This window comes from Sipha flava, unplaced genomic scaffold (genome assembly GCF_003268045.1).
Source record: "Sipha flava isolate LNK unplaced genomic scaffold, YSA_version1 192_pilon_pilon, whole genome shotgun sequence".
In the NCBI taxonomy this organism is placed as follows: domain Eukaryota; kingdom Metazoa; phylum Arthropoda; class Insecta; order Hemiptera; family Aphididae; genus Sipha; species Sipha flava.
In genome coordinates, this window is record NW_020272724.1 from 440,080 (window position 1) to 453,462 (window position 13,383).

General features: G+C 28.2%; 3 protein-coding genes across 5 annotated transcripts in view; 1 reads left to right on the forward strand and 2 right to left on the reverse strand.

Annotated features, from left to right (window-relative positions):
* The window catches only part of LOC112681578 (probable Delta(7)-sterol 5(6)-desaturase), a 37,123-nt gene that overhangs the window by 4,551 nt on the left and 19,189 nt on the right, over positions 1 to 13,383 (forward strand). The gene's annotated exons all lie outside the window — the stretch shown is intronic.
* LOC112681580 lies at positions 5,200 to 11,154 on the reverse strand. Its single transcript, XM_025551825.1, has 3 exons — positions 11,106 to 11,154; positions 10,857 to 11,023; positions 5,200 to 5,445 (listed from the first exon to the last, which is right to left on the reverse strand). Exons 1-3 carry the CDS (start codon positions 11,152 to 11,154, stop codon positions 5,200 to 5,202), a joined length of 462 nt encoding a protein of 153 aa, XP_025407610.1.
* Positions 8,780 to 9,525, reverse strand: LOC112681581. The gene is made up of 2 exons (XM_025551826.1): positions 9,383 to 9,525; positions 8,780 to 9,166 (listed from the first exon to the last, which is right to left on the reverse strand). The coding sequence occupies exons 1-2, from the start codon at positions 9,440 to 9,442 to the stop codon at positions 9,032 to 9,034; spliced, it is 195 nt and encodes a 64-aa protein (XP_025407611.1). The 5' UTR covers positions 9,443 to 9,525; the 3' UTR covers positions 8,780 to 9,031.

Consider the following 13,383-nt stretch of genomic DNA (forward strand, 5'->3'; position numbering starts at 1 on the left):
TTTTTTTTCTATAATTGCTGATGAGACTACAGACATATCATCTCAATTTCAAATGTCTATAGTATTTAGATATATTTTATCTGACGGTACACCGGTTGAAAGATTTTGGGGATTTTTCATTCCCTCGGGACATGATGCCAAGTCATTATCTGATTGTATAAAAGATAATTTAAAAGAAGTATCAGAAAATACTGATAAATTGGTTTCACAAAGTTACGATGGAGCCGCCGTTATGAGTGGCCGATTCTCCGGCGTGCAAAAACTTATACGAGATGAATATAAATATGCTCACTTTGTTCACTATCATGCACATCAATTGAATTTGATTTTTAGTAAAGCCACTACACAAAACCATGATGTTAGAATTTTTTTTTCTAATTTGACAGACATCACAAACTTTTTTTCAAATTCCCTTCAAAGAGTGGATATTTTAGATAAAATCGTTAACCATAGAATTCCACGATCTTCAAATACTAGGTGGAATTTTAAAAGTCGTATAATTAACACTGTTTATGAAAATCGTAAATCAATTATAGAATGTTTCGAAGAGATTGAAAATACTTTCAACCAAAACATTGCAATTAATCAAGCAGGAGCTTTTCGTCGATTGCTAAATGATAATACATTTATATTTTGGTTGAATGTATTTCATCGTTTAATGCCACACGTTGACATTCTATACAACGAATTACAAAAACGAACCGTTGATCCGATTCAAGTTAATGACTTAATAAATAAATTTAAAGAAAATATTCAAAATGAAAGAAATAATTTTTCAAATGAAGTGTCTGAAGACGTTTTATCGTCTAAAAGAAAAAAATCAAACGACACAAATGTTTCAAGGCATGCAGCTTCAAAGGAAATATGCGATGTTTTTATTAGTAGTGTTCAGGACCGGTTTGAGTACAAAGATCATTTATTTGCTTCTTATTTATTTATATCCCCGAATTTTCCTTCATATGAAAAACAATTTCTACAACAATAATTCAACAAAACAATTGAATCTTATCCTGTATTTAATAATAATAAACTTGAAATTGAATTAAAATTAATATATAAGCGAACCGATTTTCGTGACGTATCGGGGGCAGTAAATTTATTAAAATTTATTATTGACAACAATTTACAATCAGTATTTTCAGAATCGTACAAACTTATATTAATAATTGCAACAATTCCGATGACATCGGTAGAAGCAGAAAGGTCATTCTCAACTCTTAAAAGAATCAAAACATTTCTTAGAAATACAATGGTAGAAGAAAGACTAAATGCTTTAGCTATGTTGTCTATTGAAAAAAGCATGATTAATGAAATGTCTAATTTTAACGAAGAAGTTATTAAAGTGTTTATACAAAAAAAAGATAGACGTATAGATTTAATTTTTAAAAATGTAACTGATTAATTTTATATAATAAGAATTGTAATTCGTAGTGATTGTATTACTCTAATAATAAATTATAATTACTAAGATATTGTGTATATATTCATACATAATAAATTAATAATAACTATAGTTAATTCAAAATGAGATGATGACTCGGCGGCAAAGTTGTGCGCATGGGCGTGGCTTTTGTTCCGTGGTAGCGCTTTACGCGCTGCCGCGGACGGGAACTCTAATTAGTCTAGTTATCGACTGTCGATGTGTGTAGTTAATTTAAAATGCATTGCGCGTATTTTTTGTTTTCTGTCCGTTGCCGTCACCAAACGGTTTACTTACGCACATTTACCTTAAGGTACGGTTTCCAAGCTGCGGCTGGCCGCAACGGCACACGTAGTCTGACTGTGCTATTTAAAATTGCGGAGTGTGGTTTCCAACGTGCGATCGACGATTGCGTGATTTAAATAGTCGTTGCGGCTCGCGGCTATAGTGGTCTGGTAGCAGTACATTGCGTGAGTCGTGGTGCGTGTCATATAGTGTTTTATTGTATTTTTTGCATTTTAATTAAAAACTATGTCAAAATCTACATTTTCGTCGAACAATGATGAAGTTTTGGTGGAAGAAGTTGAGAAGCAATCCGTATTATATGATTGCTCCCACGAATTCTTAAAGATATTATATTATATTATCAATAACTCTTCCATCACTATACTTTGTTAACAAACTAACAATTAACAACAAAACTAGTATAATAAATAAATTATTTACCAAAAAACACGTCTGTACTCTACACAATATTAGGGTAAAATAAACTCCGGCCGCAACGTCTAGTCGTATTTAGGAAAACAGTCGGCACGCAACGTTTAGTCGTTACGGCTGATCATTGCGGCCAGCCGCAGCTTGGAAACCGTACCTTAAGACATAATACATATTATTCCGTAATCATGCCATCGCGCGTCGTAGCTACAGACCGTGCATGCCGCATGGTCGAATATCGAGTTAAAAATAGTTTATTAGTTGATTATTATTTTTATTTATAGAGAAGTGTACCTACAAGACAATTATTTAAAGTTTTGTATATAAAATTATTTTACTATGTAATATGCATTACAAATTTACAAATTACAATATTACACACATGTGTGACAATGAAAATACTTTTAATAAATCCAAATAATGGTAACATATCGTTGTTTTCATCACATACTTTTATAATAACGGACATATTCTTGGAGTTATATAAAAGCCCATTCATTTTTACCTATGAAACAAAAAATGTAACGTCGCGGTTATTTAAATCATAAGGACCTGAATACTCATTATATAAGTCAATGTCCAATTGACTTAATTTAATTGCAGGTCCTATTTCTATTGGAATTGTATAGTAATCAATTTTGGGGGATAATAATCTGTATGACAGTCTTAATTGTTGTTTTAGAGACAATGTTTTTACAATATTTTTTCTAGAAGTTGTCGAATTAGCAGTTGTTTTTAGTTCTTTATGTTTACCTTCAAAATGCATTGACCAATGTAATGGTAATGGTCCAGATTTTCATAGTATTAGTGGATAATGGACCATATGGTGGTGCTTTGGCTTTAAATTTTTATTACGAAATATTTTTAGGTACGTTTCATGGTGTTCTGTAATTAAATTTTCAGGTATAAATGAATCTTCAAATGTAATACACTTCGATAATATTATATTTAAAATCTTATCGGCAATAATGTATACCGTCCAAATTTCAGAATTTCTAGGAACCAAATCACCTATCATTAGTCCTAAATTTTTAACAAAACAAAGCATTTCACTTGCTGACATTTTTAGTATTGCTTTAACTTTCAAAGTTTCACTAAAAACCAAAGTTGGTCTATTTCGAATATCAATTGGCCCATAGTCAAATAATTCGATTCTATTATATAATATATTTAATGAAAAGTATTTCAAATCAAAAATCATTCTTTTTAACATCAAACCAGTGTCGTAGTTGCATACACCTTCTAACATATCATGCATAACATCAACACTATAGTTATCTGTAACAGGAAATGAATCAATTTTATTCCACACACAAGGTTCTTTTATTCCAGTTAATGATACATCATTTTTAATGAGATCGTCAGTATAATTTGTTATATTTCTAAGATTTATATCTACTTGTAATATTTGTGTATGACATACGATTTTTTCAGTCTTACAAAATCTACAAGGATAGTTAGCAACAAAACTTTTCGTGAATCCTAATATTGAATGTAACCCTAAGTTATCTCCAATAATTAAACCTAAGGAAAAGTAAATGTGGTGAACTTTATTATTTGAAGTAATAAAAATACCATGTGTTTCTAAATAAATTAATTCGGAAATTATATCCTTAAAAATAACATTATTTCCAAAATAATTTTTGATTTCCAAAATAATTTTTGTCGCTGGTTTTAAAGTGATACTAAAAATATATTGTCTAATGATGAAGATAACTCAGGAGGCAAACAAGCTAATGACATGTATATTGCGCCTAACTTTTGTGAACCAGCATGGAAACCTAGTGGGTTATTAACTTCGAAATCATCATAGTATAAAAATAAAGGGAAAGTTGTTTTATTTGGAAATTTATTTTGACATTTCAATTTCCATTGTTTGGATTGCATAAAGTTGTACATAAATTTACTGGTAAACATATTTTCTGTGTATTTTAATATTACATCTAATAAATTTGAGTGTTCTAGAACTTTTTTTAAAATATCTCTAAGCGGCGTTAAACATAATTTAATTTCCTCATGATTTACTGCAACTACCATTAACTAATTTATCTCCTAACCGGTGCCCAATAACTATTTCCTTTGGTTGAAATAATACTCCTAGATCATGGAGTATTTTAAATCTCATATATTCAGTTTTCATGCTAACAAATGGATCTGACAAAATTTTTATTTCGCTAAGAACTACTAATAATTCATCTTTCACATTAAAATCCTCACATTTACAAATACATTTATTAATTTTAGTACTAAAAACTGAAACAATTGAATCGAAAAAATCTTGGATATCATTAATTAGAATATCAATTTTATTTCGGGGAATAACTGTGTCACTATACCATTTACAAATCATACTTAAAGCTAATGATTGTAAATTTTTTAAATCATCATATTTAGGAAAATTATGATTTTGTTTATTATCATATATAGTACATAAACTTAATTTGTATCATTATCAGAAGACGGTACACAGTTTGTTATTTGTTCAAATAGATTATTATTTACAGATTGAAAATTTTTATTAGGTATGTCTTTTGTGGATTTAGAATTGAAGTCATGTTGTTTAAGGTGTCTTTTATAGGTATCAATATTATTAAAAATACGTAAACAGTTCTGATATTGACAATTAAATGTTTCTATTGTTTTTAAATCATGATATATATTAAAATGACTAAACAAATGATTTAGGCATTCGGCCTCATAGGAACATAAAAAACAGTTAACCATCATAACAATAAGATATTAAAAATAATTATTATAAATTATCAAATTTGGTATATAATATAGATGATAAAATTTAAAAATATTTACATAATAAAGGAAGATTGTAGATAGGCACCTAAGGGCACAAGAACTTAAATATTACTTATAATAATAATTACTAATAGTATTACAAATTATTTAAACTATTTATTTATACAAGATTGCTATTAGCAAAAGTACCTACCTATATTTAATTGAAATTGGAAACTGCTATTGCAAATCTTTAATTAAAGTTTGAACAGCCACAATTTTTTTTTTTTTTTATGAACATTTGCTATTTCAAAAAAATAATCCTAAATAAACCATCAAACCTGCTCAGCTTCTGGAGGATAGTTTAAATTTAATGCATGGAATGATTTAAAACAAATATTTAAGGCCTTAATTGGTGTTTCGAGTTTGTAATAAATATTGTCAATTACAGTATAGTAGTTCAATACACTACTAGCATCTTCAATATTCCCCACGATGGCGATATATAGTTGAACAGTTAAATTATTAATAAATGCTCTATTCACTTTTTGTTCATGGGTTGTCTTGATGTCATTACTATTCTGTGAAATAAGCAATTTTAAATTAATACCGTATTTAGTACTTTAATAATATAGTTACACCATAAAGTGTTAATAAAATAGACCTAATATAGTGATGGGAACATCAGAGAAATTTTTGATAAATAAAAGATTAAGAATATCAAGATGTTGTTACAATCGAGTGATTCACTCGAAAAATTACCTCTCTGTTAATTTATTTCAATACCGAGATAATCACTCAATTGTTTCAAAACAATCGAGATAATTGATTAAATCAAACAATGGAGTATTTTGAGTGTTCTCACTTGATTATTCCCGTCACTAAACCGAATTAGATATTTGAATTTTAGAATTTATTAATGATAAGAAAGCACATTGTAGAGACCTCGTGTTAGTGGGTAACACGACCACCTCCAACAGCGGAAAGGAATATCGGTGTACTACCGCAAGGAGAGAAACAACGATATTAATTTTATAAAAAAGGCGTTTATTATGTGTGAATGCAAAAACAACCAGAAAAACATATATACAGAAAACTGCGAGTGCGGATGATGACAGTAGTCACGAGGTTGCGAAAGAACGTAGGTCGAAGTCGTTCGGGGCACATGTATACGGGTCGCGATACGAACGGAGAAAAACAGATGATAGCCGCCCTGTCGTGGCGGTTGTTCGCGTCGTCGACAACCATGGTGATCAACCGCCTAACAACAATGTTACCATCTCCGAGCGGGAATTATGTGGTGATGGTTCACCACACACATCATAGATATCATTTAGATAAGGTATCTATTCTGTGGTATTGATATCATTTAATAAAATTGACGCGGCACACTGGTGACGGTGTTGTACGCACGGTCACAGGTGCGGAGAATACGATTCAAGATTATAATATCAATTATAAAAATAACAATCCCCGATTCGTGATCGCACAATATATCTGTATATATAAAAATTTCGTGTCACGATGTATGTTCGCGATAATCTCCGAAACTACTGGACCGATTTTGATGAAATTTTTTACACCGTGTGTAATTTGGTCCAACTTAAAATATAGGATAGTTTTTTTTCAAATTTTTTAATATTTTAAATATTTTAATTAACTTTTTAATAAATGTGTATAATTGCATGGTGTATTTCGGGTTTTCCCGTGACCGACCGCAAGTATCTATATAGCTACCTGTAATCTGACCTTTTTTCTATTGTGTGTTTTATCGTCGTCGGCGTGTAGATATGAATTGTTCCGAGAATTATATAACTAACCTAACCTATGGTTTTTATCTCAATATTATTTTTTGCATTGCAATTGTTGTAATGAAGAAAGTTATAGAATTTTCGAGAAATGTTCAAAGGTATAAAATGCGAAGTTCGGTACGACGTAAATTCAGAAAATATATATGTTGGTTTGTACTTAATTTCAACATTTAGATACTTTACCTATTACTTTTAAATTTTCTCATACATAATAACACTAATACATGGCCTACGAAAATGCCAAAAAACCAACTAATACGCGGGCAACGCCGTGTCGGGACAGCTAGTATATATATATATATATATATATATATATATATATATATATATTAAAAATAATAATAATAATAATAATGCACACCAAAAGATATACACAATGTGTGGTAGTGATCACAATGAAAAAAAAAAAAAAGTGGAGGTGTGTATCGTTACACGGTCTTGAAAAAACAGCACGGTTCAGATGGTGGTACCTGTCGGACGTCGTAGCGACCGCTCGCGTCCCTTGTCCAGTGATGAATGGGAGAACGGGGTGTCGCTGCGACGTTGCGTGCCGCGGAGTGGTGGTTGATGAGAGAGATAAGAGCACGGTCGGCGACGGCCGTTTCGGTGAGGCTCGTTTCACACTTATACGGTTCGATTAAGGCTCTATAAGTATGAGTATGTGCATCCGCCATTTTGTGTGCAACAAAACTGATAAATAATAATGATTAACTATGATAGCTATACTGATTACTGAATTACAGTTTCAAAATAGTTAAAACAAATTAAATTTCTACAACTACTTAGCCACTTAGGTATTCACTTATTAGTTATTTAAATATTCAATTAGGTTTGTTAATATGTCCTGTTCTACAGTAAATTGTACTAATCGAATCAGTCAGAGCTATCGATTATGTCGGTTTCTGACAGACCCAAAACGTAGACAAATTTGGGTAATTAATAGTAGACGGGATAAATGGATTCCAACTGATCCAGCACGACTTTGCCATGTAATCAAACACATTAGTTGTTTCATTAATATATTCACCTTGTATACTAAATTGTTACCTGAATAGATTCATTTTGAGGATAATCAGTTTGAACAAAATCGAATAGATGGATTAAAAAAGTTGAAATGGAATGCAATTCCAACTATTTTTGATGTTCCTAACCCTCCAAAAACAATAATGACCTCAAGAAAATCCTTGTATAAAGTAAATTACTTAAAGTATATGTTATTATTAATGTTGAAGTAGATAGATAGTAGATTGATTAATTCAGGGTTGGTCTTATTTTCTGAACTGCTGAACGTGCAATAGTTCAATAGTTCAGCTAATTAGGCATCAGTAGTCCAATTAATTTAATCACAATTTTTTATAGAGACCTGCTACTGATGACAATGTTTCCAGTTAGATTGTAGATACTGTTTCTGCCAATGCAAATTCTTTAGAAAATACAAACAATTCAAATTTAGAATCTGTAAGCACATTTCTGCAATAAAATTAGTTCTTTTTACAGGGTTAGGAACAAAGTATAAAAAAATAGTGAAAAAAGTGACTTTTAATATTAAAAAAGTGATTATAATCTGAAAATAGTGACCAATTATTTTGAAAAATTGGTTAACCAGAAAGTATTGTACTTTAAACTTTGAAGTAATAATATAATATATAAATAGATACCTAGGTAACATCATATAGTTAATTATTTAATTAATATTTTTATAATGTAATAATTAAGTATTAAAGTAAATAAAATATAAAAAATAAAAATCATAAACTTCTATGAACTTAATTTATTTCTGTACTTTGAGCATACATTTATAAAGTAAAACATAAATAATATAACTGTAGAATAAATTTAAATAACAGAGATCTTTTTATAACACTATAACTGACAACCTTTTTTTAAAAATTAACTAAGTAAAATAAATAAAAACATAACTATTGTAAACCTGAATAAAATAACAAAAAAGCAATTTAAATAATAAATATAATAATAAAAAATATTTAACAACATCCGAAAAGAAGAAGAAAAATTAAATTAAATTTAAGCCAATTTATTGTTTTTTATATCATATAATATATTGGTTTTTATTTTATAGATTACAATAATAATTTTTGCTTGTTAAATAAATGAGGCCTTATCTTACTAATAAATACAGTCATCAAGCTCAGCGATGCGCAACTCGGAGGTTGCAAAATGTTATTAGGGGGTCGCCAATAATTTAAATAGAAAATTTATATTATACACTTATATAATGTTGGTAGGAAGAAGTGGTCGTATTATCAAAATAAATAATTTTGGGGGTCGTGGATCAAAAAAGGTTGCATACCACTGATCTAGCTTGTTCACCCAATTTCAGATTCCTGGATAGAGATCACTTAGATTTGAAATAGTTAAGTAAAAGATCCATATTATTTTTTCTAAGACTCAGTTTTTTCATTTCTAATTTTAAATTAGTTATTTCCTGCTCAGCTTTCTGTTTGAAATTATTGCAGTCATGATTGTTTTCCTATAAAAAATTAAACAAAAATTATATTGCATAGAAATCAGATATAAAACATTAAGAAGTTATTATTCCTTGATTAATTAATTTATAATTTATAAACTAAATAAATAAATCAACATTCATTAATCATATTCTACAACTACTATTTGGTATTAATTTGTTAACTGTTGAATATATTTATCGCAATAAACATTAATAAGCTTTGTCAATTTTACATACCTTTTTTTGATCATTGTTCAATGTTGGCGTGGATAATATATTTTCATTAGCAGCAATCATTTTATTTTCTGTAATCTACATTGGATCATCAGATGTAGACAAACAAGCCATAATATATACAATAAAGATCGTTGTACAAATGAATTAGGTACTTAGAACTTTTATGATTTTTAGTTAAGTATTATAAATAGTAGTATTTATAATCAATGGTATTAAGTGAATGGCATTATGCAGAAAGCAACCATCCTATAAATGTTCTATTTGTAGATAATTCAAGATATGAAAAAATATATTTTTTTTTAATTGGTTAAGTAATAACTATTAACTAATAAACTAAGAAAGTATGAAATAACTCGAATAATTATTACATTTATAACATTATTGAATTATAGTTTATACATGTTTAATATTATTCTTATATTATCAAGATATGATAATAGATTATAATCTTACAATCTTTTGCACACAAAATGGCGGATGCACATACCTGCTTCTACAGTGCTCTAGTTCGATTCGGTTCGGTGCGTATTCGATTCGTTTTCGGTAGCGTCTAAAAACGAATGAAAACTCTTCACACACACTCGGTTAGTATAAGGTTTGACTTCACGACCGAATCATCGAATACGTAGTCACTTTGACCACAATGCTCATTATAGAGAAAAGACAGATTGCTGCAATGTTATTTCTCTATAGAAGAATCAAAAAACGAAAGAGGAATAATCGACTTCACTGGGTACACCCTATCCTCACCAAACGGTTGGAATTCGGTGCATTTTATACCCTTTTTCCGAAATTAAGGGAGCACGAAGACAAATTTTCAAATTACTTCAGGATGTCAAGTGAATCACACATTGTCAAATGTAAATTAAAAAATTTTAAATGAGAAAATGAAATAATATTTCCCTTGCCGTAAACGTGACCGAACCGAAATTAAACCGTATGTGTGTAAACGACTAATTGCTTTTGTGAACTCTGGACCCGAATGGAAACCGAACAAAACCAATTCGTGTCGAGGGAGCTTTCGGTTCTATCAGTTATCTATTAGGTATCGAACACACACCGTATTACCGTTTCACACTTTTCCGGCGGCTACCGAAAACGAATCGAATATGCGCCGAACCGAATCGAACCGTATAAGTGTGAAACGAGCCTAACGGCTGCCGCACGGGTCCGCATCAAAATGTTTACAACAGCTATTAGATTACAAACCAAATAATTATTAATTTAACAACGTAGGTAAATAGTCTAAGAAATGTTGGCTTATACTAGTTTTAACTTGAGTGTATAGTGTAAGTGTATCTACTTAATTTATATTTTAGTGTTATTTTATGTTTTAAATGTTAAGCGTTAGGTATTGGGATTTTATGTTTTCTGTTGTTTTATTAAAACTATAAATACTTGTGTACCTATAAGAAATATTTTAATTTTGAGACAAAATATTAGATAAATACAAAATAAAATATTTAAAATTTACTGTGATATTGACTATCACAGCACTAGCTTGTTCTAATTTTGATGGTTTCCGCATACAATATTTAACTGTTTTTTGATTGTCTTCATTGGCAGTCTTCTTTGGAATTTTAATATTTACTGGTTTGAATAGGTAAGGAAGTATTTGAATAGTTGCTAAATCATCATCACCTAAAACAAATTACAGATAAGTATCAACTCCAATTTTATTTTTATTAGTATGGTTATGTTAGCAGTTATGTAAACAACTTGCCTAATTTAGCAGCTGATATAATTTTTTTAATTAAGTTTTGTGCAAACATTTAAATTTAATTGTCTTTTAAAATATGTTTTCACTTATTTTTGAATACATCAAATTTTTGTAAAAGATATTGGTCTTTTGATGGAAATAAGTGAGAAAAATCCGTATCAATCTAAGAAAAATCATTGTGTATATTTCTAATTATTTATTTGAAAAAAAAATTTTATTTTATTATTAAGATTTAAAAAAAATATGTATTTGAAAGCAATAAATTTATTTATTTTTATTTTAATATTAATTAAATATACTGCAATTCAAACATTTTTTAAATCTATTATGGCATAAGGACACCTTTTGTAGTTTGTGTGATTAAACTTACAAATATATGACCTGTTGCCTTTTTTAAAGTTGGATATTTGTGAATAGAATTTTCGTTGATTTGCTTAGTATTTCTATAATGAGCAGTTTCAGCCCATAACTGGTGTAAAATGATTTCTGGTTCTATATTATGCTTTAGCCAATTTATTGAATCTAAAATATCTTTTTAATATAGGTATGCAATAAATATTAATAAATAAGAATTACAAATTAATATTATAATAAATATCTAATTCTAATGTCAATTTCACATTATAAGAATTATATTTTATTAAAAATAATTAATAGATACCTTCTTCATTAATAAAAACTTCATTGTCCTTATTATGTTTTTTATTACTTTGAAAATGTATTTTCTTTATCTCTTTTTTTAAATTACAATAACTGTCAATTTTCCTCTATTAGGACTCACTTTATTACCTTCTTTATAATAAGAGATGAAATAGACATATTTGTTTTCTGAAGGAAAGAATTCTATACCTATTGAGTATGAAAACCCCTTTTTATTTATTATAGTTTTTAACAAACCATATAGGTACTTAGTATAAAACTTATACAATATTTACCTATTACATTATTAAAAATAAGTTGCTTTATAGAGTTATAGTTGTAGAGTTGAAAATAAAATAAATTAAAAAACATCTTAGATACAAAATAATTTTAAATGTTTTTACAGTGCCTATTATATTTTGTTTATAATGATTAATTGTTAATGAAATATATGTCATAACCCACATGCATCATTCTTTAAATGTTAAAATACCTATATTTAATGTTACGAATAACTATCATTTGCAATTTTCGAAAATTGTGTCTTCTCAATTTTATTTGCACCTTTAGTTTGAAAAAGTTCATTTTTTATTAATATTCCACAAAGTCGGTTTCTCATTTTTGAATTCAATAACCCATATGACTTGAAGTGTTATAGTATAAGGAGACCATCTTGGTATTGCTCTTGGTATTGTTTTTTTAATAAAATGATCTATAATTTAATTTATTTTCAGTATCATATAGAATTTTTGAATATTTTGCAAATAACTTTTACTATTACTTGAATTCACATCGATGGTTGGTGGATTATCAACATTAGAAACTTCAGACTCTGCTCTAGTCATTGATAAATTTTCAAAAATGTCTGAAATAAATTTCTTAGGTTGCGGCTTATCTGTATATTATGATATAATTAATATACAATTATGTACGATTTTATTTCTATAAAACCAAGTGTTTATCAAATAAGTGATTGTTAATAAATTATGTTATACCTGAATGATTAGTATCTTTTTGAATAATATTTTAAGTATCAATTGCATTATTTTTAAATGGCTCTGCGGTTACATTGTAATATGATACATCTATATAATATAATTTGATTTTAATTGTGTTATAATATACAAAATATATTTTAAATAGGTACCTACTATAATTTTATTGTCAGTCTGGCTCACCTGGCTATCCAGGGTTTTTTATAGGTACTAATTGTTTTGATAATTAAGGAGCCTAACACCAAATTTAAACATTGAAAATACCACAAAAAATTGGTCCTTTTCTTGACATTAATAAATATTAAATTGAAATTATTCACCTACATACTAATATAATATATTTTGTATTGGTTATTTGCATTAAATTTATACTCTTTTTTTTGTACTCAGTCAAATTCTAAAATTTATATTAATATTCAAAATCAAATGAAAACTGACTGATTTGAACAATTAATATACCTAAGTTTTGTTTAAATTAATACATTTTCAAATTTTTACTGTAACTAGCAAAAGATGTAACCAAGTGATTAAATTAAAATATCACTAATAATGTATTAACTTATGAATTAATTAAGAAAATTGACTAACTATTTTAATTAAATTGTTTCTTTAAGAATATAAACTATTTAATTAATTAATAACATTGG